This window comes from Pongo pygmaeus, chromosome 3 (assembly GCF_028885625.2).
Source record: "Pongo pygmaeus isolate AG05252 chromosome 3, NHGRI_mPonPyg2-v2.0_pri, whole genome shotgun sequence".
NCBI lineage: Eukaryota > Metazoa > Chordata > Mammalia > Primates > Hominidae > Pongo > Pongo pygmaeus.
Genome location: NC_072376.2, coordinates 41,823,957 through 41,851,239, shown reverse-complemented (window position 1 = coordinate 41,851,239; position 27,283 = coordinate 41,823,957). Strand labels below are relative to the sequence as shown.

Below are 27,283 nucleotides of genomic sequence, written 5' to 3'. Positions count from 1 at the left end.
ATAAAACTTTTTTGACTCAGATTTCCTTGCTCTACAGTTCAGCCACATAGCGATATGGGGGAGCATCGCACTCTGGGTGGTGTTTTTTGGAATCTACTCATCTCTGTGGCCTGCCATTCCAATGGCCCCTGATATGTCAGGAGAGGTAATGTGCGCTAATAACTGACGATCCAACAAAACCTTAAAAACTGGTATTTTTTAGCGAACCTTAATCATTTAGCATAATTTTCCATCTTGTTGATTTATATTAAAATAGTATTTGACCATTTAAAAGCTGTTTTTAAATTCCACAGTTTTGAGTGATTAATCTTGAGAGAATATTTTAAACTTGAACATTTTACTTAAATCTGACTTATCCTTTCATAAACATAGCCAGGACAATAAAATATGCTTGTCGGGAGCTTGAATCTCATTAAGAATATCCATATAGAAGATGCCATTTTAAAATTACACCATAAAGCCACAAATACATTTTGATTAAAGATTTGGGGAAATGGTGAGTTTCTGTCTTGGGACAGTCTATCATTTCTTCTGTTATCTCTTATTCTAGAGAAAAATCTGCTGTCACTAGATTAAATGCACTTTTTGAGTTGTCCTAATGACATCAGTTTGGTTTTCATTTTGAAAGAATTAGGGCATCTGACATTTCAGCCTTATCATAGTCCATTTTCAATTCTGTCTTTCAGTTTCTTGTTACACGGGTAGGAATTGAGTTATTAGGTGTTCATGGGGGAGTGTCAAAAGATCTCCTTTCCTTCTGAAGAGATTCCAGCAGTAGGAGGGTTTATGATTTCAATTGCAGGAAATTTGACATAAAATGTATAAAAGAAAATGTGGAAAACATTTTGGGATTTCCTGTGACCTCACAGTAACTTGCAAATCAAGGTAATGTGAGCTCCGTGACAGTACATTGTTTTACCGCAGTCACGGGAACCCTTTCCAGTGGTTTTCATGTATTTGTTGCCCCTAAGTACTGCCTGAGTACCTTTCACTTTTGACAGTCTGGTTTATAGATCATTTTCATGAAATTTTATCTGACAGCATCCTGCTTTTTATAAATTAGCAGAATACAGACACATTTTTAAAATTTTGTGGTTAAATTTATTAGAGAGAGGCATTATATACTATTACAGCAAAACCAGACATATCAAGGAGTATATACTTCCTTCTACAAAAAGTGAAGGCTTCTTTTGAAACATATATTGTGAAAACTAGAAATTTTACAGCATGTATTCTAAGCAGAACAGGGAGAACGCTGTGAGCGGGTCTCCTCTTTACCTTGGTTTCTGAGTCCTTTTCCTGAAATAAAGGAATACAACCGAAGGAAAAAAAAGTATGTGCGTGTGTGTGTATCTGATGATGACATTTGGAAAATTTAATTCTATTCTTTGTTTTTATTTGATGTACTCTGTCTCATTGAACCTGCTTTTCCCTTAGGTCGATTTTAACTTGATATCTTTTTCATTAGACATAAGTCTTTGCCTTCCTTTATCTCATTTCTTAATGTTTATTTTATTTTCAAAATGAATAACACAAAAGATTTGAGACCCAGATGGTTTAAGCAAGTATGGCCGATAGGTTTGATGACAAGAACTGAGGTTTTGACCACCTACTTCTAGGACAAGTGTGAAGTTTGACTGGCTTTTTGCCAACCAAATATAATTCTACCCTTGCCTGTAGAATTCTCAGTATTACCCAAACACAAAACTTAATATCGTCTCTTGAGACTCATGGTGATGCTGTGTTTAATTCAAAGTGAAATGAATGTCAGTACTCCATCACATTTCTGTTCACTTCATATACAGTGGGAAGTGTTAACAGAGGTTCTTTTCTTGTTGTTTTATTACTACTGCTACTCTGAATATAGTGTTTAAATAGCTGGTGCTCCACTGAAAATATGAAAATGGATTAATTCAGTTGTAGGGTAGGCTTGACTAGCATGTCCAAAATGTCTGTTTTCTTTATTCAAACAAAAGAAGAATACTTTAAATTTATGTAGCATTTTAGTGCTCCCAAAGCATTTTGGTGTGGGTATGGATGTGGGTGTGGTGGGATGTGGGTGTGTGTGTAAATGAGCCTCACAATAATGTCAATATAAGGATATAGTGAGAATGCCACTCAGATTCTCCAAGGTAAATCTCTCCATTTACTGTTTCTTGGGCATTAGGCTAATAAGTCCCAAAAAATGTTGTAGCTGTATTCAATTTCTAACATTTTTATTATAGATATAGAGTCACTAGTTATGTTACATTACAACTCAGTTAATTTCAAGAAGAAGTGACTACTCTTAGGTCTATGTTTTTCTAATCTTAAAATTCTTAAGAATATAGCCAAATACATGCATATATATATACATACATATGTAAATGTGAAAGATTCATGTATATGCCAATATTTATATCTGTAGGTATATACATAATTGGCTAACTGTCTTAAAGCTTACTCAACTGTTAACTTTCATAGCAATATATTATTGTAATATATTGTACATTACATATATTATCTATTGCATATAGTAATATATTGTAAGTAATGCCAGCATAAGTTAAATGTTAGCATCTGCTGCCTTGACATGTTTTATGATATCCACGTAATGAAACACGGCCCAGAGCAGCCCCCAGAACTTGAGGCTGTTCTGCAGGATTCCTGATGCCGGGTGTAGGTAATTTCTGTCACCACCACTAACAGGGTCGTAAGTATCTAATCCAAAGACCATATCCCCAGGATCCCAGTCCTTTCCTGTGTTGATTTGGCAGCAATTCCTTCCACACTAAATAATTAACTAATTATGTACGTAAGTGTGTTTTGGTTGCCCAAAAGCTTAATAAGGGTCTCCAGGATGGTACCTTGTAGAGGTGGAGCAGACAGAGAATAGCAGCCCTGTTCTGCTCTGTGCTGGTTCAGGAGGTATTTTGGAGAGTGGGATACTGTGTGGTTCTAAAGGGGCATTGACTGAATAGAGGAGCTCTATAAAATGGCAACCAAGATCTGGGAAGAATAACACCAATAATACCTCATGAATATTGAACGCTTACTTTATCCCGGGTAGTTCTGTAAGGACTATATATATATTTTTTTTTTTCAATCAATCAATCCAACAGCTATTGAGATTCTTCTGTGTGTCTGACGCTATTCTAGGCACTATGGATTCAGTCCTGAATGAAACAGACAGAAACCCGTGCCCTCCCATAGCTCACTTTTCTAGTGCAAGGAGGCAGACCGTAAATACAATGAGTAATGAAATATGGACATATTTAAGTGCCTAGAGAAAAGTACAGCAGGCAAGGGGAACCAAGAGCCATATTTTCAGTTGTGTTTCCCATAGAGCCTTGTGGCATTTACTCATGGTCAAATTAAAAAAAAAAAAACTGGAGGAGCTTGAGAGGGAAGTGTCATGACCTGATTTATATTTTCGCAGTAGGACTCTGACTGTTGTATTGCAAGCCGCTTAGGAGGCTATTCCAATAAAGCAGGTGAGAGGTCATGGTGTGTGGGACCAGGAGGGCAGCAGTGGTAAGAAGTGGTTGGATTCTGAATACAGTTTGAGGGGAGAGCCAATAGGATTGATGGACAGGTTGGATGTGAGGAGACAGAGGAGAAGTCAGGGCAGACTCCTTTGTGTTTGCCATGAACATCAGGAGAGAGTGCTTGTCGGTAACTCACATGTTCCTCACACCAAATGGGTTGCCATAATCACCACTTTACAGATGTGGAAATTGAGGCACAGAGAAGTTAGGAACCTTATCTGACATCACTATCTGACTCACAGTGGCAGAGATAAGGTTTCAACCTCTATGTCTGATCCCCAGGTCTGCTACCTTAAACGTTGCCCTGTGCTCCTTCTCTGATAATAGTTGCTAAGAGGAATGTGTGGTATTTGATCTGCAAATTAGAAGTCTGAAGGGACCCTCAGTCTTCGCAGGTATTTCAGGGATTTGTAAAGGAAAGGACATCTCTGTATTGTTTTCCTGGCAGCACTACCTCCTCCATGTTTCTTCTCTCTGCCTTTTCCTCTCTATAGACATTGCAGCGGTCTTGTTCTTCCTCAGTCCTTCTTCCACATTGGTGCCACAGTAACTGTTTCAGAATGCTTAAACTCCTTCTCGAGCGACGACTGTGTCTTCATTTCTTTCCTCATTCACTCAGACCTAATGGTGTGGGGCCCCTAGTGCCCCATAAAGGAGTGTTAAGTGATTGGCAAATAACATTTTTTGCTTGCTTCCGTGTTTTAGACAAACAAATGAGAAACAGTGAAATAGAGGTTATAGAGAAGCAGCTTTCAGCTCACATAAGTACATCTTTCCAACATCTTGTGGTTTCTAACACATGAAGATTTTCAGCAGCAGAACAGGATGCTGGTCTCATTTAACTAATGCTTCCCAGGCCAGGCAGATGAGCTCCCAGCCACTGTGATAATTAAGCAGCACTACATTCTATGCCTCTGAGCTTGTCTTCCAATTCCTGAGAGATTCTCTTGTATGCCTCTCTTTACTGCGTCCACTTCAGATAACTGTCTTAAAAGGGCACAGATATTTTGCTCTAGTTAACAGGATCTCGGGGTGCAAATTATACAAATTCAGCAACTTACAAGTACAGGTCTCATGCTTCTATATTCAGCTTCATGCAGATTCACACATAAATCAGGACTTTATAGTCATTTCCAACTTACATTCTTGGGTCATCTTTGCAGCAAAGACAGAGCCATTTCTCTCAACATGTTGAAAGAAAATCCTTGCTCCCTAAGTTGGGGAGGGAAGGGAACCAACATTTATTGTGTACCTACTAAGTTCTCCAGGCGCTATGTTTAATGCCAGATACTCCTTGTTTTCGCTAAACTCATGTTCCAAATCTGTGTAGTAAGCAAAGAAATAGCCAGTGACCCAGAGAATTTAACCCAGGTCATTCTTTTCAATCCCATTGGTTTATGCTAGCATCTTGAGGAATTCAGTACCTTCTTTTCGGGGCCCATTGCTGTTCCTTACTCTCAGGTGATAACTCTTTTTATCTTGTAGCCATCCTCCTTGCATTCAATCCATCTGCCATTTCCCCACTTTTCCCAGGGCCCTGAACAATTTCTATAAGCTTGCCAGATATGAAAGTGCTCCCGTCTCTTTAAAAAAGTGCCCAGAGTTATAATTCCCCCTTCTCAACACCCACCTGACTCCCTCAACCCTATTTAGAGAAATTCCATCTCACTTCATATCCTAGCCTCTTGCCTCTTCTTAACAGCAATATTAGCATAAATAATACCCATTTTGTTAAAAAAAAATTTTAAAAACTATTAAATAGAAAATCCAGTCATCCTACATCATCAGAAAATGAATGGTTGCCACTCAGCTATAATAGGGCCCCACTGATGAAGGGCCAGTCACTGTTAGAGGCACTTTTCATGTGGTCACTCATTTAATGTTCACAGCCACACTGTGAGGTAAATCCTTTTAGACATTTCACAGACACAAAGTGAAGACACACTTTCTGAAGGTCAAACGCTCCAGAATGTCTGAACTACAGTGTGAACCCAGACTGATTCTGTCCCCTGATGCACCGTGCACACTCCTGTCTGTTCCTTTTCCATTTCTTCTCTCATCTTTTCTTTCCCCTTCCCTGTAGCTTTTCTCCCAGACTTATCAACTTTAATTTAATGCCCTTCTAGCATCAGTGCCACCCATCGAAGTACTTAGTGCCATCTGGTTGATGAACTGACCAGTCGTCATGTGCATATAATATTTCCGTCTTCAGCTGTCCTTAGCTGCCTTTGTCTCTGCCCAGAAGTTCTTTTCAGAGCATCAAATAGCTTTTCCCCTTTTGCTTCCGCTCATTCTGCATGCCTGAAGTGACCAGAAAGCTATTCCTCAAATATCTCAGAGTTTAGTGCAGACTTCGGTTACTGTAGACCCAGCCAAGAGTTGGTTGTTCTCAGTTGGTGGGCAGGGTGTTCTCATTTGGAAAACATTCCTTCCTATAGTTTTGCACTTTGTTTCCACTACAGTAATTCTACAGCTCTACCCATGATAATGATTCAAATGATAATGATTAACAAGTGTCCTACAACCATAAATTATTGAAATATTTAACTGTTCAAAAGAAATTACGATATCGGGGGTTGGGGCAGTGGGGGTAAGGTAGACAATTAGAAAATGCAACAATAAGAAATCGTTTAGGAAAAGAAAAAGAAACTAGTGTGACAAACTTGGCTGTGACTTTAAATAAGTCGCTGTCTTCCTCTCCTCTCACAAATATGGTTGTGATTTAAGAGGAGAACTTTTTTTCAGACCTGACTTGTATTTTTTCACACCAGTACAACAATTTATGGGGCAAGGTAGGCCCTGGGGAAAAGTGCTATGTTATATAAACATATGTTGGCCTGCTTTTCCGACTGGTCTAAATGATGTTACTGGGTATTTTTTGAATTTCTAGGAGAAAATAGTTTAGCCAATGATTAATAAACCAGATTAAAAAATAAAAAACAAGCTACAGCAGGGATCATTTCATATCAGGATTAATAACAGAAGCTTAGTATCAGCAAAACTTTTAAATTTATTGTGGCATTGCAGACAGGCACTGTAAAGTCCTCCCGAGCACCATCTGTTTCTGCTCTCCCTGGCCTAAGGGATCTATAAAACTACTGAAGGAAATTGAAGTTAAGGAACGAGCATGTGTTTTACAGAATTTCAGATCTCTTGATTGAGGTTTGTAAAGGCTTTCTGAAAAACAATAAAAATCTTTGTTGAACCCTTTGGTGTCACCCCTGTAGGAAAGGTATTAATAAACTACATTAGTGATATGATTTTCCTAAATTGTGCTGTTGCCTATTTTATCCAACATAATAAATTACTTTTCATATGAAGAATTTCCTGGTTAAAATAGTCTTTATTCATCTATCAGCTTTTAATTACCTCCGTAGCATGTGGTAATTTATTGGTCTTAAGACCAACCCCTTGTTGATGAGGTGGGACAGTGTTATGATATGATGGAGTTTCATCCGAGATTACTGTGTTTAGCCAAGTAGTCTGGAGGGAACAACTATGCAAAATTCTGTCAGATGTTCTTTAATGAGCCAATGACTGTGAGTCCATCCAGTAAAACCTGCCATTGGTCACAGTCCTCATGCCCCCAACAGTAAATGAGACAGGCAGACCTTCACTGTTCTAAAGGCAGCTGGCCAAGAGCCACTTCCAAGCCCATTTTGTAAAGAGAAGTATATATGGAAATGCTGAGAGGAAAAGGGAGACATGGGTATGACAAACGTAATCATGAATCAGGACATCTGAACATCTGCATACACTTTACAGTGAGAGCTCACCTTAGAGCCGTTACGAGAACTGGCATTGTGTTTTGTAATCACAGCACCTTTGCCTGCAATATACAGCAAGTGTAGATTGAGCGTCTAATGTGTGCCAGGACCTGTGTTAGGCACTGGAGAATGCAAGGATGAATGGAATTGGCCTTGTCCTTAAGGATCCCTTTGTTTAATGGTGGGGCCTTGATGTCATAAGTGAGAGAGAGGCCGTGGTGTACCCGTATGCTACAGTGATGAGCAACGTATGAAAGCTGAACGAAGCCTGCTCCTGGTATGGCACAGCTTTAACTATGCAGCCCTAGAGTCAGTTCATTGTCACATTCATTCGCTCCATAAATATGTGTTGAGGACTTAATTGGTGCCAGGCACTGTTCCTCAATACCAGGTTAATTGGGCAGGATCCCCATTGCCTAATTGAGGGGGCCAGGGAATGGGAAGGAGAAACAGGTACTAAACCAGTTAACAAATGACTAAATGAAGAATAAGTAAAGATAATTTGACAAAGTGATAAGTGATGGGAGGAACACAGAACAGATATGATAGGGGACAGGATTATAATAGGTGTTCCAGGAAGGTCTTTCTGAAGTTGGGACAGTTAAGCTGAAACTCACATGATTCAGGAATACCTGTCATATGAAGAAGAGCATTTCACGCTCAAGGAATAGCAGGTGCCCATTCTCCAAGGCAGCAACGGGATTTTCCATCCAAAGACAAGGCCCGTGACTGCAGCAGAGAGAGCTGGAGAGAGCACTATGAGATGGGGTCAGTGAGGTGGGCAGAGGGCAGACTGCCTCTCTGCCCTCCAGGCCCAGCATTCTAGTTTGGGAACCACCACAGCTTTTGTTTGAATGACAGGCCAGAAATACTCATGAAAGAAAGTATGAAAGTTGTTGTGCTGTTTCAATAAAGCTCATAACTGGAGATAGTTCTTTTTTTTTTTTTTTTTTTTTTTTTGAGATGAAGTCTCGCTCTTGTCCCTCAGGCTGGAGTACAATGGCGTGATCTCAGCTCACTGCAACCTCCACTTCCTGGGTTCAAGCTATTCTCCTGCCTCAGCCTCCTGAGTAGCTGGGATTACAGGTGCCTGCCACCACGCCCAGCCAATTTTTGTATTTTTAGTAGAGATGGGTTTTTGCCGTGTTGGCCAGGCTGGTCTCAAACTCCTGACCTCAGGTGATCCACCCACCTTGGCCTCCCAAAGTGTTGGGATTATAGGCATGAGCCACCGCACCTGGCCAACTGGACATAATTCTTGCATTCCATCATATGGTAAGGTAAAGGGATTGTCAATGACTGGTGTTAAGCTGCTTTGTTCAAAGTTATCACTTAAGCTCCCTAGCGTGCATCATCCAAAGCAAGTTACTTTATGGCATATTTTTCAGCGTTTAAAAAAGTAACTGGATTAAACAAGATAAAAACCTATTTATCTTCCATGTAATAGAAGTCAATTGGGAGACAGGCAGTCCAGGACTGGTATGGAATCTGCACAATCGTCAGAGACTAGGTTGCCTTTAATTTACTGTACTGCCAACCTTAGTGTACTTCCTCAGTCTAGAATGGCTGCCTGAACTCTAGCCATTTTACCAACCTTCCAGCTAGCAAGAGAGGGAAGAAGGAGTAACCATTTCTATTTGAGGCTCCTTCTCAGACATTACCAATACATTTCTACTTAGATCTCATTGACCAAAAGCTAATCATATAGCCAAAGTAGCTGCAACAAGAGAGCCAGAAGGATGTAGCCTTTGAGTTGGAGGAAGAGGTGTCCAGCCAAGGACCAAAGTGATTGCATCTAAAGAAGATAGAGAAAGGAGATAGATTGGATAAATTAAAGGGCAACTAAAAGTCTCAGCCATGGAAGTCAGTTTTTCTATGTAAGCCATATAACAGCTGTTTTTCTTTAGCTAAGTGCTTTTTGAAGTTTTGAGGTTTTTAAAAATCGTTTTCTACAGTCTTGAAATGCAGGTTATTGTGTTTTACAGACTGACTTGTAATCGAACAACTGATGCTTTATGAGATGGCTTTTTAAAGATTTTTTTAAAAAGCTAAAATGCAGAACCACAAAATTATAAAAATCTGTAAGAATGGTGTAACAAGTAAATATATTGAACACTGAGATGTCATACCCTGTCTCATACAACTTACTTAATAACATCACAGCATTTTAAAATTTTGTTTCTCCTAATGAAAAAAAATTTTTTTACTAATACTGTCCTCATTTTTCTGTGTCTTTTAAGTTTTTAAATAGGACAATAATGAAGATTAAAATAAAACGAATTATGTTTTTAATTATCGTCACTATTCTGGGAACTATATTCCTAGAAAATAGTTTCAGAACTGCACATTTTCTAGTGCTCTTGATGCCTTTTTAGAAAGACTATTTTCTTTTGCATGTTTAGTTCTCAGTATGCATTGATATATAGTCAAAAATTTTTTTGTAAAAATTAACTTCTAATTTATCCATGTCCCAACTAGCTCTTCCTCCTTTCCCTCTAAACATCTTTTTTAATCGGTTTTTTTTATTACTCTCTTGCCAGAGAACAGAGATGCAAAGTTTCTTTCTTGTATCATATGGCTAGATTGGGTATTGGTTCTTAGCCCCACAAGATGATAACCCCTTTTTCAGCTCCTCGTCACCCCAGAGAAATGTCCAAGGGAAAGAAGCACATAAATGCTGTGAGCTGGTATCTAATTTGCATATTTTCTAAGATTTGTGTTTGTTTGTTTGTTTGGGATAACCCAAGCCAAGAGTTTTCTTTGTCTCTGAGTAATCAAAAGCTGCTGAGAATTAATTGTAAACATATTGGGGTTTATCTGAAACACTCTCTTTAGTTTTTTTCTGGGTGTTCTGCCCTGTCTAGTTTCATGGAGAAAGTAATCATCCCATGTAAGAGCCCAATTCAGTTCAATTAAACTGAGATTTATGGAGTGCCTATGTGTCAGGGCCTATAACGGGTTCAGTGGATCAGAAGTTTCAAAAAGAGTCCATTCTGAGGAGCTAGTTTGTCATGGAGTAGTCCCACAGACAGTTAGGATGTAAGAAGCTAGCTGTTATGCTCACAATGCACAGGGACTAACAGAGAAGAGAGCGCTGGACCCCCAAGCTGTTGTTTGGAAAAGTGTCTTGGTACTACTGTTCCCCAAGCTGTCCAGGAAGGTGGGTGTGAAAAGAGTTTTCCAGGTAGAGAATAGCCCAAGCAAGGAGCAAGTTTGGTGTTACCAAAGCAGAAAATGGTTGGAGCTAGAACCAGAAAGTTGAGTAAAGACCAGGTCACAAAAAGTTACCTGAATGTTATTAACATCATTACTGTAAGTCATGGCAGACAGCTTTTCATTACAGAATATACAGTATTCCAGAGTACACCAGAAGCCATAGAATAAAGATTTGAGTCAGAGGAAGTGATAAATGCTATTGATAAACTAGGAAGTCATGAAGATAATTATATTTTGACATGAATATATATATCATATAATTGAAATTTGCAAGAATTTTTTTCAGCTAAAATGAAAGACAGTAAAGTTAGTTCTTAATGATAAGGCCCAGAACAGAGAATTTGGCATTTGCATTCCTTTGTCTTTAGGCTTTCTCAGAGGGAAGTGTTGAGCCAGACTACCCAAGATGTGCAGCTACTGAAGGATTCAGTGGGACTTCTCTTCATGCCAAGGTTCATATGAACTTAGAATTTGTCTCTGGTTAAAGTACAAGGTGGCAAATTCACCACTTACTGCTGATCCAGGGATGCCTGCGTACCACCCAGTTCAACCCCATGCCCAACTACCATAATGAATTCAGACTGGAAGACTCGGGCCTCTGAGAAAGAGTCCAACAACCTTATGACCTCTGCAGTGTCCCGCCATGGTATTTCACCAGCCTGGAACACAAAGACACTTTCAGAAGTGTTTGCAAGTTCAAATTCTAATGACACTTTTCAGTGTCTGAAAGCAGAGTTGATTTTGATGAGTTGATGTGAAGTTCCCATACATCAGTGGTAGCATTGCCAGCAGAGAGGACTCTAGCATTCTACTGATACATTTCTACCTTGCCATAAAAATATAGATATTAATATTGTGGATTTTAGCTTTCAAGATACTCTAGAGTATCTTTGCCATAAAAATATAGACGTTAAAGTTGTGGATTTCTCCAGTTTTCGGGGTACTCTAGAGTAACCCTGGAGTCTCAGGTTCCATGAATAAGATCTTCCAGTCCACTGAGATTGGGTGACTGAGAAAAGGAACTGGAGGAGAAAAGAGCCTATTATGGGTAACTGAGATTGGGTGAGATGAGACTGAAATGGGAATACAGCAACACAGAATGCACCTTCTCCGAAGAGACACCTCGCTAATAGAGCATAGACAAGGCATTGCGGTATAGCAAGGAGGAAAGAGCCACAATGTGGTTGGAAAGATCAAGGAAACTTGTATGAAAAGAAACAATACCTGCAAACTTGAAGCTAAGCATTGAAGATTTTTATTGATGATGATTTCACGAAAAAGATGCTTCCTGAGAAGACCAAAAGGGCTAACTGAGACCTAGGAGGAGACAAGAGAAATTAAATGACCTCAGACCATGGCAGATAGGTTTTAAAAAGAGAAATGTGAGAGGTGTATATGTTTCGGGGGATCATGGTACAAATCATCTCTGAAGAGTTATACTACCAGGATGTTTCAGAGGGGTCAGAGCCAGAAAGAACCATTGACTTCTTGGATTTGACAAAATCCTAAGAAATACATAATGGATTTGCCACTTTTGGAGTTGTCTCTAACTTGTTAGCTCCCTTGGAAAAGGCCTAACTAAATCTTTAAAGATAAAATAGCCTTTTTACATAAAGAAAAATGAAAGGTTCCATTCACAGCAACAAGAAGAAACGTTAGCCAGTTATGTGAATGGTTAGTAGGAGAAAAACTAGAAAATTTGACAAAAATGAGAGAAATATTTTGAAAGTTGAATAAATAAACATACCATTCTCTGAATAGAAGGATCATTAAATTATCAGTTCTTCCCAATTTGTGAGCCATTTGGGGGAACAAAAAAAATACACCTTCTCCTCTTGATTGTAATCTAGTCTAGGAAAATAATTATAAATGCAGAGAAAGAGATTAGAGGCTGACTGAAGATAGAGGCATTATTATACTATTTTAAGTGCTTCTCATATCAGTGAAAATTAAAGTTTTTTCCTCAATTTTATAATAAAAATTTTTCAATAACTTAGTAACTTAGTCATTAAATCAATAATATATTTCAACAAATATATGTCAAAGTGCTATTCTAGTTTCTGGGAATACAACCTGAAAGAAAATCTCTGCCTTTGGGAGGTTATAATCTAGAGAAGAAAAACATACAAACATAAGTCTATTATACAGCAGGCTGGACTGTGTTCAATGCTCTGTAGGACTTGAGTGCAGGGGAGAGGATGGGGCGGGGTGGAGTGCTGTTTTCAATGGGGTGGTCACACAAGGCCTCACTGTACCTGAAGTGTTGTGACCAGGACCTGTGGCTATCTGGAAGAAAATTCCAGATGGAAATAGACAAATGCTGAGAGCCTGAAGACTGCAAGGTGGTGGAAGCTGAATGAGGGAGGGGGTGACTAGTAAAAGCACTATTATTCCTAACAAACTAATGCAGGAATAGAAAACTAAATACCACATGTTCTCACTTATAAGCGGGAGCTAAATGATGACAACACATGGAAACATAGAGGGGAGCAACACACACTGGGGCCCACCGGAGGGTGGAGGGTGGGAGAAGAGAGAGGATCAGGGAAAATAACTAAGCTCGATACCTGGGTGAGGAAATAATCTGCACGTCAAACCCCCATGACACAAGTTTACCTGTGTAACAAACCTGCACATGTACTCCTAAACTTAAAAGTTGGAGGGAAAAAAAAAAGGCACTAGCGAGCTGGCCTTCGGAGACAGGGCTGGGGCAGAACACCCAGGGCCATGAGACAATTGTAAAGACTCTTGATTTTTCTCCAAGTCTCTGGAGGGTTGAGCCAAGGAGTCACGATCTGACTTCTAGAAGGACTGCTCTGGGAGCTCTGTTGAGAATAGTACGTACAGGGAACAGGGAGGAGGCCAGGGGACCCCTAGTAGGCTGTTGTAGCACTCCAGACAGAAGATGATGTGGGCCTAGGCAAGCATGGAAGGGCGTGAAGTGGGTAGATTCTGGATTTGGGGTGGGGAGAGGATTTGCTCTAAGAATTTTTTGTTTTCATTTAAATGTTTTTGTTATGGTAGAATATACATAATATCATTTTAAGTGTAAATTCAATGGCATTAAGCGTATTCACATTATTGTGCAACCATCACCACTGTCCATCTCTAGAACTTTTTCATCTTTCCCTACTGAAACCTCATACTTGTTAAACAATCCCCATTCTCCTTCTGCCCTAACCCCTAGCAGTCACCACTGGGCTTGCTGTTTCTGAATTTGACTATTCCAGGCACTGCATCTAAGTAGAATCACACATTTGTCCTTTTATGTCTGGTTTATTTTATTTGGCAAAATGTATTCAGGGTTCATCCATGTTGTAATGTGGGCGAGAATTTCATGTCTTTGAAAGCTGAATAATATTCCATTGTATGGATATGCCACATTTTCCTTGTCCACTCATCTGTTGATGTTGTTTGCACCCTTTGGCTATAGTGAACAGTACTGCTATGAACATTGGTGTATGGATTTTTTTAAGTCAAGCCGATAAGATTTGCCAGTAAATTGAATGCGCAGTTTCAAAGAGGGGGAAACAAAGATGACTTGAGTATTTTGGCCAGAACAGCCAGAAGGATAAAGTTTGTATTTGCCTAGAGGAGGAAGACTGGGATTTTATATTCTGCTTCTTTTTCTTTAACTTAGCAAAGTGTTCATACTGTGTAGTTAATTAAAATCTTTGTTAATGCTGGTACTTCCTTCTCTTCCTGCCTATTCTACAGCTCTTCCTCACCTCCCCACAACCACAAAAAAAAAAAAAAAAACACTTTTATTTCCAGGTATCATACCTTTCTTGGATTCATTGAAATACATCTGATGATTCAGACTGGGAAGTGGGGATAGTTTAACATATTTAGCTTTTAATGCACACTCGTCAACCTTTAACAGAAAAGGCAGCCTGCATTGGAAAAGGATAGTCATGGAGCTGAATCAACTTCTCTCCCCAAAATATGTAATTATCTGGCATTAACTCCCCCTAGAATAACTCCATGTCAGAGCACAAGAAAACCAAGCAAACCATAACCACCACATCTCAAGAACAGGGTCCCCAGGCTCTGTTTTTCATAGTTTCTACAACACTAGGTTGTGAGAAACATTTATCCAGCAATTATTTATTGAACATCTGCTTGGTGGTTAAGCACTTGGATCATGAGAATTAAGAGAGTGTACAGTCTAACAAGAAGATGAATGAGCAACTAGAAAATGGGTGATAGGTGCCTACATAATGGAAGCCCAAGTAGTGTCCTCTAACTGAGTCTAAGAAAGGAAAATTGAAGGACGAGTAGGCATCACAGGTGCAAAGGCCTGAGGACAAGAGTGAGCACAGGCGCTTTCCAGGAACCGAAATATGTTATGTGTAGCAAGAGATAGGCCTGGCTTGAGAGATGATATTGGGAAAGCAATCAGAAGTCAGATAGGAAAGGTCTTGAAATTGTATTAAAGATTTTGTATTCTATTCTGAGGACATTCTGAAGCCACGGAAAGGGTTTAATCCAGGAACTACTAACATCGAATTTGCCTTTTGGAAATATCTGGCTGCAGTGTGAACAGCTAGAAGCAGAGTATTTCTGAAGTCAGTACAGCTAGGAGGACAGGCAAATTTTTTGGACTGGGATAAGCAAAGTTGGCCAGAGATGGATGAATCTGAAGATGCTAAAGCACAACAGAACCCGGTGAAATATTGGACATAGGGTAAAAAGCCAATTCAGGAATAGGGCCCAGGTTTCTGTCTTGGGCATCCAGGGATGACACCATTCCCTGAATAGCTTGTACCAAGGAAGAGCAGCCTTTGGAGGGAAGACAGTGTGTGTTCAGTGTGGGATGTGTGAGGTTTGAGGTGCCTGTGCGACCCACAAGTTAGGAGCTCAATAGTCTAGCCTGTGCTTCAAGTTCAGGTGAGAAATCTAAGCCACAGGTGATTAGTGGCTGATTTCCATATGAATGATGATACAAACTGCAAACCCTTCCAGGGAGGGTGTTTGTATGCTAACAGAAGGCTCCTGGGAGAATACCAGGGTAGTTTACCTTTCCCTCCAGGACTCTTCTAAACTATCAGTCTTCTGATAATTACAGTCTGTGAACAGCATCTTCACACCTTGGATAACATTCTGACTGAGGGATGCACATTTGCCTAATGAGCCACACAGTGTCCTGTTAGCTTTAACTAGTATTTTGTTATTTATAACAACCCACAACGAATATTTGCATTCCCCAAAATTAGTTGTGTGGGATGTTTGTAAGAAGGATGTAGGGGAAAGTGTTCCATAATCAATCAATACCTTTAGGAAACCTGGGTTTAAAAAACTTAAGTAGGGTGCTTTACTCTGACTTCTTGAAGCCTTATGCTGCTCTGCACTGTGACTCTCCAAGAGGATGCTGCTGTGGTTTCTTTTCACCTTTACTAAATCTCTGGCAATGGGCCCTTTTCAGGGGATGCTTTCAGGGCTAGCAACCACAGGACAGTTTCATGAGATACTGATAAGCAAAAGCTGGACTTCATTTTAACACATAGTTCAGAAATTGAATTATCGAATTAAAAGGAATAAATGTTTGTGGTGTTGGTGCACATTGCCAAATACCTTTTCCAAAGGCTAGTTCATTGCTGGTGGGAATATAAATTGCTACAAATATCTATTCCACCATACACCTCTCACTCCACCAAACTGATGGTGAATTTTTAAAATCTGATCTAATTTGTCAGTGTTTCTCTAGGACTGCAGAGTGGCTTAACACTTTTCCATGTTATTGATTACTTGCTGCTGCTTTTATGAATACCTTTCCAGGTCTCTTGCCTATCTCTTGAGATTGCAGCTATTCTTATGATGATAAATGGGCTATTTTTCTGATCAGATATTAACCCACAATTTCATGTATTTGTAGTAGTCATTCTCCCAGTTTTTTATTGTTTACTTTTTTAGTTATGTTTCTTTGAGCATGTGGAAGTTCTACGTTTTCGTAAATCAGTTCTTTAAAGCATCCTTTCATAGTTTTTTTTTTTCACTGTTTTTAAGCTTTGAAAGCCTTTTATATAAAGCTTTGTCCAGACACTTAATAAATAATCACTTCTTGGTTTTTTGTTGTTGTTTCCAACGTTAACGCAACTACTCTGGAAGTTATTCATTTCTCTTACTGCACTCCCCTCCAAAAAACTGTTTTGAAGCACTATTTTCCAAATAATTTTCGCTTCCAAAATTAATATATTATGCCGATGTAGTCAATAATTTCTATGACAAAATTATTTTTCTCCATTTCCTAAATTGGCAAATTGAGATGAATGGCACTTTATTAGGGATCTCTTACTTTGGTCTATGTTTCATCATTGCATTTTAAAAAGAGCAGATAAGACAAGCGTATGTTGTGATATTATTGAGATGAAAATCATAAAATTTATAAATTGATTTACAGTTAATTTGATATTGTCATAAAAATTTTCTTCCGTGAAGCTCATGGGACAGATCACTAGAAAGAACAAGAGACTAGAGCATTTAAAGAAATTTGACAATTGAAATGAAGAAAGTTTGTTAATAATCAATGTTATGCAGCCACTGTACAAACATTATTGAGTTTAATTCCTACAATCCACTGTACAGCTGAGGAAACTGAGACTGAGAAGTTTCTTCTCGAGTGTCTGATTAGCTGGGAAGGGCTGTGCCAGGACCACTTCCAGGCCTGTCACCAGACCTGCTCCAACTGGGGTCCATGGAGACAGTCTTAGAGTTCTGCAAAGGGCCTTCTGTTTTAGGTGTCTATACATTTCCATGAGTAAGAGTCACAGCATGCCATTCTGATATGAATAGTGTAAACACATACAGGTAGACTGAGGAACCATGCCGTTAGTTTGTAGGCAGGTGGCACACTTGAATTCTCTCTCCTATGAGACTGAACTTGGGCACATTGAAGGTGAAGAAGGATTTCGGTCTGGTGTGGGAACATAGGTGCTAACAGATCATGCCGTTGTGGGTCAGAAGGTAAACCCCTCTTATCGGTCATGCCCCTTGACTTGGCCAAATGCACATAAACTCATATTTTCTCAAACGTTTGTTCCCTGAAAGTTCACATAGAAATTTCAGAACAATTCCTCTTCTGCAAGTTGCGTTTTCAGGCAGCGTTGGTTTATTTTTGAAGCCCCAGTGGTTCGATTTTGAGCCGGCATCACTCTGCAGAGACAAGCAGTTGCTTGTTCCCCACACACAGCCTGTGCCCTCCTGTTACCAGCTTTGCAGCTTCCTCAGCTGATCCCTTCTCAAGGCCCCTGGGAGCCACTTTCGTGGCAAATTCCATTTGGTTTCACAGTGCCTTGAGAAGGGGCAGTGGGGGCCACTTGGCCTGGTGCACCAGTCTCCCACTTTAGGAGAAATTTACAAACCGCTCTCGGAGGGAACCGGAGCTCGGCCCCAAACAGGCTGCTCCTGTTCGGAGCAATCCACCATTGTCTCAGGATCCCTTCGCCTTTTCCCAGCTGACCTGCTTGTGAGTGGGGAAATGTGAAAAGTTAGAGACAAAACTGGTTTCTTCAGAGTGAGGGGGAGCTTTCTTATACAGAAAGGAAGGAAATACCTCTGTGGGATTTTATTTTTCCCCCCCTCTTCATCCAAAAAATACAAAGAGACTCTCTGTCTTTAATGCGAATGTCGGCTTTAAATCTTTTAGGTTTGGATTAACTCTGCAAAAGAAAAAAAAAACTGACAGGCTTTCAGATATGACGCAGAAAAACTTTTTTCCCCTCAATTCATGTTGTTCATTTGTAATGCCAAAGGCTGGTAGACTGAATGGTGGGGCGCCAGTCACTCCTCCATTCATCGTTAGCATCACAATGGTCAGAATTAGCAGCCTTGAATCTCCACCACTTTTGCCTTTTCCATCGGTGGACATTTAATACAAGGTGGCAAAGGCAAGAATAAATCCTCCTTCTCTTGCCCCCCCCCCCCACCAAATTAAAATATATTAAAATTAAGCCAAGTAAATGTGGTGTTTTCAGTTACATGCCTTGGAATTCTTACCTTACCTTTCCCCCCAGAAGGAGAAAGAAATTGGTTTTTTACAGTTGTTACCTTACTGGAAAGCTTCTTTCAATCTAAAGAAAATCTACTGACTTGATAGACATTTCCTATTACACAGTTATTGTTGGTTTTCACCATTGAGGATGTCAGCAAACATGACAAAGATCATGTTTTGCTTATTAAATAAAGTGACTTTTATGTGAATATTTTTCATCTTGTTGGTGTCTCGAATATTGGTGCTTTTCATTGAACCCATGTGGCAAAAGTTATTTTCTGGAATTTTTTTGTAATAGCATGTTTTTATTTTAAAAGTATTCAGAGCTATTCACTTCTACATAGCGAAAAATCTTAGCGTCCCTGAACCTGCGGTCTGTATCGATAAGCTCATGTCAATGCAGAAAAAATTTAAACAGCAGTTCCTAGTCCTTAATCGAGAGTCCAAATGAATAAGTAACCTGAAATATAATTTAAAATTAGAAATCTTTATGTTTCATAAGGACTGATTGATTAGGACTATTTATGTGTAGTTTTGAAATTGCCTAGAATAATTAAACTCTAGGTTATTTTTAATTCCTGAACCATACCTGATTCTTTTTAATTTTGCATGATTTTTAGTAGAATCTAAATGTGCATGTGTTAGTTGGCTGCTTTTTAATGGAATCAGAACAATACATATATGGATTTAAATAGGTACTGAAAATTTCCTCTTGATAAAAAGATTAAAAGAAGTGAAACCAAAATATTTCTTTTGCTTTTATTGTATAATACTATTCCTTTTAAGTTCTGTGTAATCTAATTATATTACAAAGATATTTTTTATTATAATTGCAAATAAATAATAGAATTTATTACTTTTTAAATTACAGAATCATTTTTTTTTGCAACCCAAAAGGCTCTAATGCAGCAATTTGGTATTTATTACAAAGAAATTATTAAAGTTATTTTTAATACACTTTTATTTGGCTTTTACATATAAGATATTTGGTTTGACTTTAGCAATAACAGGTATGCACCAATACCAGTTATATAAAATCATTGAACAAAAATTAAGATTATTACTACCTAATGTTAGCCAAAAATAATCAAATTGTTGTTTCTGTAGGTATCTTAATTTGATTATACAGTAGTCATGATTTATCTGGATAATTTTTAATATCCTATAATTTTACAAAAGTAATTTTCATTTGCCAGAAATAGTAAATTTAGTTTCTAATTATGATTTATTTTACACCATATATTATTATAAGAGAATTTAATCCAGAGTATATTTTAAATTTGCTCAAAGATTTATTTTGATATTCTAAGTTAATTTCGTAAGTTTGAATTCAGAGTTGTATACTCTCTTACAGAATGATATTCTTAAAATTTTTTTACTTAAAAATACATAAAAACTAAACATGAATCATGTATTTTTTGGTTTTAAAGTAATGTGTTTTCTGACGATTTACACAGGCAGCCATGTTGTTCAGTTCTGGAGTCTTTTGGATGGGCTTGTTATTCATCCCTGTGGCATCTCTGCTCCTTGATGTGGTGTACAAGGTGTAAGTATATACTCAGTTATATACGGAGAAATACAGATGCATATTCATCCTCAGATTTCTCTCTTCGTAACATCAACTCAAGCATGTAGAGCTTGCAGGATAGGAACTGGTAATATTACTTAATTTTAAATAAGGAAGGGGTGATTCAGGAACTAGAAAACTAGTTTAAAAGACGAAATGAGTAGTAAAGCAGGTAGTTTCAGCTAACAGAGAAAAGTAAATGGCACTGGAGAAAATTACATCGGGGAGTATGTTTTTTAGAAACAGCCCCAAAACTCATATAAAAGTAAAAGAAAAATTGTACTATTTCCAAAAACATTTATTATAAAAAGAAATGTTTTGCTTGCCTGATTCCAAACATATATAAAATGTAAAATGAAAGAAAAGAAAACCTTACTAATTTTTTTCAAGGGTTATAAATTTTAAAATCTTATCTCTTCCCACAAAAAAGATAGCATTTAATTTAATTACATGATATTTATTTAAATAACTATGGGAGTTTCAATATTGTAAACCTAAACCATCATTTATTTTAAAACTATAATTTCTATATTCTCAAAATTACGGTAATTTTTAAGATTCTGTTGAAAAACTGCTTGTACTCTTGTTACTGTTGTACTTTATCAACAGCGTGATAATAAGCCAGACATCTAGTTTTGTAAAGTCTTCACAGGAGTATTTCCATGCAAATCCCTTTTTTTTTTCTTTTTGCAGTATCAAGAGGACTGCTTTTAAAACATTAGTTGATGAAGTTCAGGAGCTGGAGGCAAAATCTCAAGACCCAGGAGCAGTTGTACTTGGAAAAAGGTAAAATACACAGTGAATATATTCTTTTCCAAATGAACTTTAAATTTATCTTGTACTAGTGGTTGGAAATAAGTGATAAGACTTGTATTTCTCAACATCAAGCTGGCAGTGTCATTGACAGGTTTGGGAGTCAGAGACATGTGGATTTAAATCTGTCGCTTTCTAAACTGTGTGCCCTTGGCTACGTTGCCTAATCCTACTGAGCCTCAATTTCCTCATTAATAAAATGGGGGCAATAATACCTACCTCATGGTTAGTTGTAAGAGTTGAATAAAGTATTATAAAGAACTTAGCATAGTGCAAAGTCTTTAATGAGCATTAAATAAATGGCAGTTACAAACATTATTGTATTATTAAACTGCAAGGGAAGGAAAAGACTTTTAGCTTGAAATAGTATCCATAATAAAATAGTATGTAATCGGCCAGGTGTGATGGCTCACACTTGTAATCCCAGCACTTTAGGAGGCTGAGGCAGGCAGATCACAAGGTCAGGAGTTCGAGACCAGCCTGACCAACATTGTGAAATTCTGTCTCTACTAAGCATACAAAAACTAGCCAGGCATGGTGACGGGCGCTTGTAATCCCAGCTACTCAGGAGGCTGAGGCAAGAGAATAGCTTGAACCCGGGAGGCAGAGGTTGTAGTGAGCCAAGATCAAGCCACTGCACTCCAGCCTGGGCAACAGAGCAAGACTCCATCTCAAAAAAAATAGTATGTAATCAAAATCACAGTTTGATATAAGGCAAATTACCTTGTATAATTGCATTTGTGGTTCAGTAGTTATTAGGAACTGACCTAGATATGTATCATATATGAAGTGAACTACCTATCCCAAGTTCTCTTCCTTACCACCACCTCCTCCAAAAAAAAAAAGGAAAGTTAGAAAGCTAATCAAATCCACTAAATTCACAAAGCATCGTAAGAAAGAAATTATAATTAGTTGCAGTCTATCATAAAAGACAATTATTAAGATAGTAACAGGAATTTATTTTTTTCTTCATTTTTATCATACTAAAGTAAGCTGAAGTTTTGGCTAAACTATGGGAAATATTTTACCCTAATATATGTCACCTTAATCATGATTCACTGTTATTCATTTTGACACAATGGAGTAGGTGTCAGAACTCAGTGAGACCTTGGCTTCCAGCTCTCTTGCTCTCATTATGCTGAAGGAACACATCACACACCAGTGTGCGCCACTTTTTTGAAAATAACAGCCTGACCTTTGTTGAGCGCTCACTTCGTGCCAGGTGCTTCCCTTGCATTTTACATGTACTATCTCACTGAATCCCAGTAACAACCCTATACAGATCCATCATCTCCATTTTTTTCCAGATGAGGAAACTGGGGCTTCGAGAGGTGAAGTTCCCAAAGTTATTAGTGACAGATCTGGGCCTGGAGTCCATGCCAGCTGATCCCAGAGCTCCTGCTCTGAACCATTCACAATTCTGCCTCCTTTTGCTATTTGTTCAAAAATGTAATAGAGCTGCAAAAAACAGCCCACTACTAACTTGACAAAGTACTTAATCTCTGACTCAGCATCCCAGTGTGCAGGATGGGAATGATAATACCTACTTTCAGGGTTGTGTCCTCCTCCCTCCACCTTTTTCTTCGTCTAAAAATTTGCATCACAGGATTCCTCATAGGAAAGTACCTGCAGTTTTTCAGTAAATTCAGCTAGTAAATTAATTATGTCAGTTCTCTTTCTCTAGCAATAAAAAGAATACAGTAAGAGTTCTGGCCAGGCATGGTGGCTCACACCTGTAATCCCAGCACTTTGGGAGGCTGAGGCGGGTGGATCCACGAGGTCAGGAGATCGAGACCATCCTGGCTAAAACAGTGAAACCCCGTCTCTACTAACAATACAAAAAATTAGCCAGGAGTGGTGGCGGGCACCTGTAGTCCCAGCTACTTGGGAGGCTGAGGCAGGAGAATGGCGTGAATCCTGGAGACAGAGCTTGCAGTGAGCCGAGATCGCACCACTGCACTCCAGCCTGGGTGACAGAGCGAGACTCTGTCTCAAAAAAAAAAAAAAAAAAAAAAGAGTTCTAGCTCATGAAATTGTGAATAAAACAATGTATTCGTAATTATTAGGGAAAGGCCACTGTTAATACTGTTAACTATCCTTAGTAGTAAATTTCCAGATTTGTAAGTGTGTTAATAAAATCACATTAAGCCCTTCCACATGATACTTAGTTTGTCTTTTTGTTGTCTACCAATGACTTCAATTCATAAATCAGGCCAATGTAATGACCCCCAGGTCCTAAACATTCAGTGAGTCTGTAATATATGTAGCTCCTTCCGTTAAATAAAATAAGCCAGAGAGCCCAAAAAGGAAAGAAGTGAATTCCAGCATAAATGACCACCAACTTCTCCATAGGAAATGCATCAGATAAATTCCCTGCTGCTGCCTCGCTCATTTGCCTAAAATAGCTATTTAGCTTTTCCTAAGAACTCAGGAATGTGTTAGCTATCAGCTGAATACCAGACAAAAAACCCTGGACCAGCATGTATTCCATGTTGCCATTGCCGCCCACTGGTGATCAGGTTAAAGGTCAGTATAACCATAGTGGCTTCCTGCTTGATGGCAGGTGCCCGGAGGAGGGAGGCAAGGGAAAGATCTGTGAAAGGAGAAAAATAGCAACTGGATGGAAACATCTTCATGCTTAAAGTAATGGCACTCTAAGGTTAAAGAACTGTTGGATTGATTTTACCCCCTGGATTATTTTAGGAATCTTGGAGAATGAGATTGATTTCAGATTTCAAAAAAAGTTAGCAATTTTTTTTTTTTTTTTTTTTTTTTTTTTTTTGATACGGAGTCTTGCACTGTCACCCGGGCTGGAGTGCAATGGCACAATCGCGGCTCACTGCAACCTCTGCCTCCCGGATTCACACCATTCTCCTGCCTCAGCCTCCCTAGTAGCTGGGATTACAGGCACACACCATCACACCCGGCTAATTTTTTGTATTTTTAGTAGAGATGGGGTTTCACTATGTTGGCCAGACTGGTCTCGAACTCCTGACCTCGTGATCCACTCGCCTCAGCCTCCCAAAGTGCTGGGATTACAGGCGTGGGCCACTGCACCCAGCCAAAAGTTAGCAAATTTTATATCTACATTATCAAAAGGGAAGAAATTGTGATTCTTGTGAATTCTAATGATACCAGACTTTCTTTGGTTCCAAAACACCATGTTATTTTATATCTTCCAGTTTTTGCATTTGCTGTTCCCCTGTTTGGGAGCCAGTACCCTTCTTACAGACTAGGCACTCCAATTCCCAGCTTTCCAAACCCAATGTAGATTCAATTTTTTCAGCTGTTTACATACACAATATATAATTCCTAGGCTACTGTCTCTGTACTTTTATACTCTGTTTATACTCTGTATAAACTTCTATTGGTACACTGATCGCATTGCATTATAAAGTATTAGTTTACTCTATGTATGTTTTTATTTTCCGCCTACTAGATTGAGCTTCTAGAGAGGCCCATGTCTTAGTCATAGCTGCAACCCAACACCTGGTACAGCACTAGGAACTTAGTAGCACTCAATAAATACTTGTTGAGTGGATGAACGGAATAGTTAAGAGAATAAACTAAAGAATGGATGAAAGAAAGAGTGGGCGAAAGGATTGCTGAGTAGGAGAAAGGATTGTTGAATTGACGGTTGACCTGTGGGCTGTGAAACAGAAATCTGATTCATAAAAACATAGAATTGTATAATTTGTACTTCCCAAACTAGGTAATATCCAAAGCAACCATCATTTACTTTTTTGTCATACAATGATGCAGTTCTTAAGAAGATCTTGTGAGTTGATCATCCCCAATTTTTTTAATCTTCAGTAAGTATGACTATTAAACTCAAGTTGTGTATAAAATGCAAATGTCAGAAAAACAAATTGTAAGCACTTAAGGAAGATTAATATTTACAATAATTTCTCATCTTTGTTCATTTTCAAAAAAACCCATCTTGGTTAAAACAGCCATTTTTAGTAGAAATAGTATGCCACCTACCATATTACCCTGCAAATTAGATTCATTTTATTACATTTTAGGGGAAAAATATGTTTAATCAATCTAAGTATGTTCTAAATACCCATGCTTTTGAGCCATGGGTTATGGTAGAAATAAATGCAAGTCTACAATGGTGAGAGAATAACCTAAACCTTACTCCTGAAGGTTTAAAATAACCCAAACCTTGCTGCCTCATGACCTCTACCAAAGTTCATGTAAGGAGCTGAGTTCTTAAGAACCGAAAAAAAACTGTCCACTGGAGAAAAATAAAATGGAAATTGTACTTTAAAAAAAAATAAAATAACCCAAATCTTAGTCCTGAACATTTAAACCTTATCCAAAAGTTTACAGTAAGAAATTATGGACACTGTGGGCTCATTGGAGGCAGGACAATTATTTTTGGATATCATTGGAGTATGTGTGAAGCAATGCATTTCATAGACAGGCATATAGAATAATGAGACTCATAATTCTTTTATATTTCTCACTGTAGACATTAGCCAGCATGTCATCATTGGCCATTATTAAATAGAATTTTAGCCTAGGATCTTCAGGTCAGTCCTCACTGATTTGCCTGGCACTACCGTTTGGCCATTGTTTACAGCTTTTGCATGCAGGGAGAGTAGGGAATATGAGGTGTCAGAGAACTCAGTGGTGTAGATGGTGACAGTGCTCTCTCTAACCTTTCTGATGTATTGTTCATCTTAATGAAAAGCAGTTTTAACATTGCTCCAGAACCAGTAGAAAGGAAATTTTATTTCTCAGTGTTCACACTCGATTTCATATCAGTATGACTTAAATACTTTGGTGGGGATTGAGGACACAGGGATCTGTCAAATGTTTCCTTCAGCCTTCTCTCATCACTGTGGTAATGGTTCTGTCCAACATTCAGAAAGAAAAGTGACAGAACGCTGAAATGTTTTCAGCTCCAGGGCAGAGATTAGGCCTGTTATATTCATTGTTTGTTTCCCCGCCACCACAGCTACCCTAGTGTAGGACAGCTATCGCGTGCTATACATTAAACATTCCATGAATGGATAGTTATTTACTTTTTGGAGATTTATTTTAATGAGTCAACCTAAATAGCTTACCAACCCAATATATTCCTCTTCAAGTTTCCCACTGAAAATTCCTTAAGACAACACGTTCCAACACATTCCAGAACCGTGAATTGGTTTTTACCAACACTGACATTTTTTTAGTATTTGAAATATTATTTTAAACATGTTATCTTTATATTCACCTCCACCAAATGTTTAAATTGCAACATTTTAGTGGGTTTGGAAATAAGGTAACAATATTTAGTAGTAGTTGTGTGATTGCATTAAACAAACTCAAAATTTACACAGCTTGGTATGTAAATGAAAGACTATACGAGACTGCGTAAAACTGCTAGTCAAGAGTTGTGAATAAAATGTGGTTTTAGTGAGAAGGTATCTTTAGTGTTTTTTTTTTTTTTGTCTTTTCACACTGTTAAGCTGTTCCACTAAAACTGAACTTTTAATATATCTATTAGTGTTAGCATAAATATATTTTATAATGTGCCTTAATAGTAGTATCAGTACCTATAAACATTGATGGCCCAGAATTGCATAAATGTTGAAATGAGTAGTTCCCCAAAGGTGTAAGATAAGACTAGAGAAATACAACTCATCATCACTTATTTATTTAGCAGCCTCCTGTGAATGGCATTTATATTCTGAAGGAGGGACTCTGCTCTACAGGACTAAAGCAAGAAGTTCAAAATAGCTAAGGAAAAACAAAACAACAAAAATCTAGTCATTTTCTTAGTAAAGAGGTAGAATGAGAACATTATAAACTAAAACCCATGTGCGGCAACACACATCTCACCTTGCGCTTATGTTGACCAGAAACCAAGGCATCAAAAATACTCCTTACAAAGTACCTTTTGTTTGGTGATGATCTCTGTTCTAGTTGATTTTTTATAATAAATTCTCAGGATCTTGGGGGTAAAGGTGGGAGGGCCCAGCATTTGTTGAGTGCTTCCTAAGTGTCAGTCATTGTGCTGACAGCTCCCTGCATCCTCACAGTCTGCCTGAGAGTTAAGTACTGCCCTCCTGTTATATAGGAGATGACGGAGAAAGGCTTGCCTGTGGTGACCCAGCTAATAAGCAGCCGACGCAAAATTGAACCAAAGCCCTACTCCAGAGGCCATGATCTTTCCTGAGTAATGTGCTTCTTTCTTAAGAAAGAGACTTTCTTACTGCTTTGTTTTAATGCTATATGTTAACTTGATATAAAAGAAGAGCTAAGTGAGAGCCTCCATATGAACCGTACAAAAGGGAATTCTGTTACCTTATGTATTTCAGTTGCTGTAATATGAAAGACTAAATTCTCATGTCTGCCTTCTTACCACTTTAATATTGTAATATTAAAGTATTATGCATTTAGGAAGGCC

General features: G+C 38.4%; 1 protein-coding gene across 9 annotated transcripts in view; it reads left to right on the top strand.

Moving 5' to 3' along the window:
* ATP8A1 (ATPase phospholipid transporting 8A1) overlaps nt 1–27,283 on the top strand; it is a 256,747-nt gene that overhangs the window by 221,435 nt on the left and 8,029 nt on the right. For all 9 annotated transcript variants that reach the window (XM_063663611.1, XM_054484585.1, XM_054484583.1 and 6 more), the window contains 3 exons: nt 38–145; nt 19,958–20,046; nt 20,761–20,853. In XM_063663611.1, the coding sequence (XP_063519681.1) occupies nt 38–145; nt 19,958–20,046; nt 20,761–20,853 (290 nt within the window). The remainder of the gene's footprint in view (nt 1–37; nt 146–19,957; nt 20,047–20,760; nt 20,854–27,283) is intronic.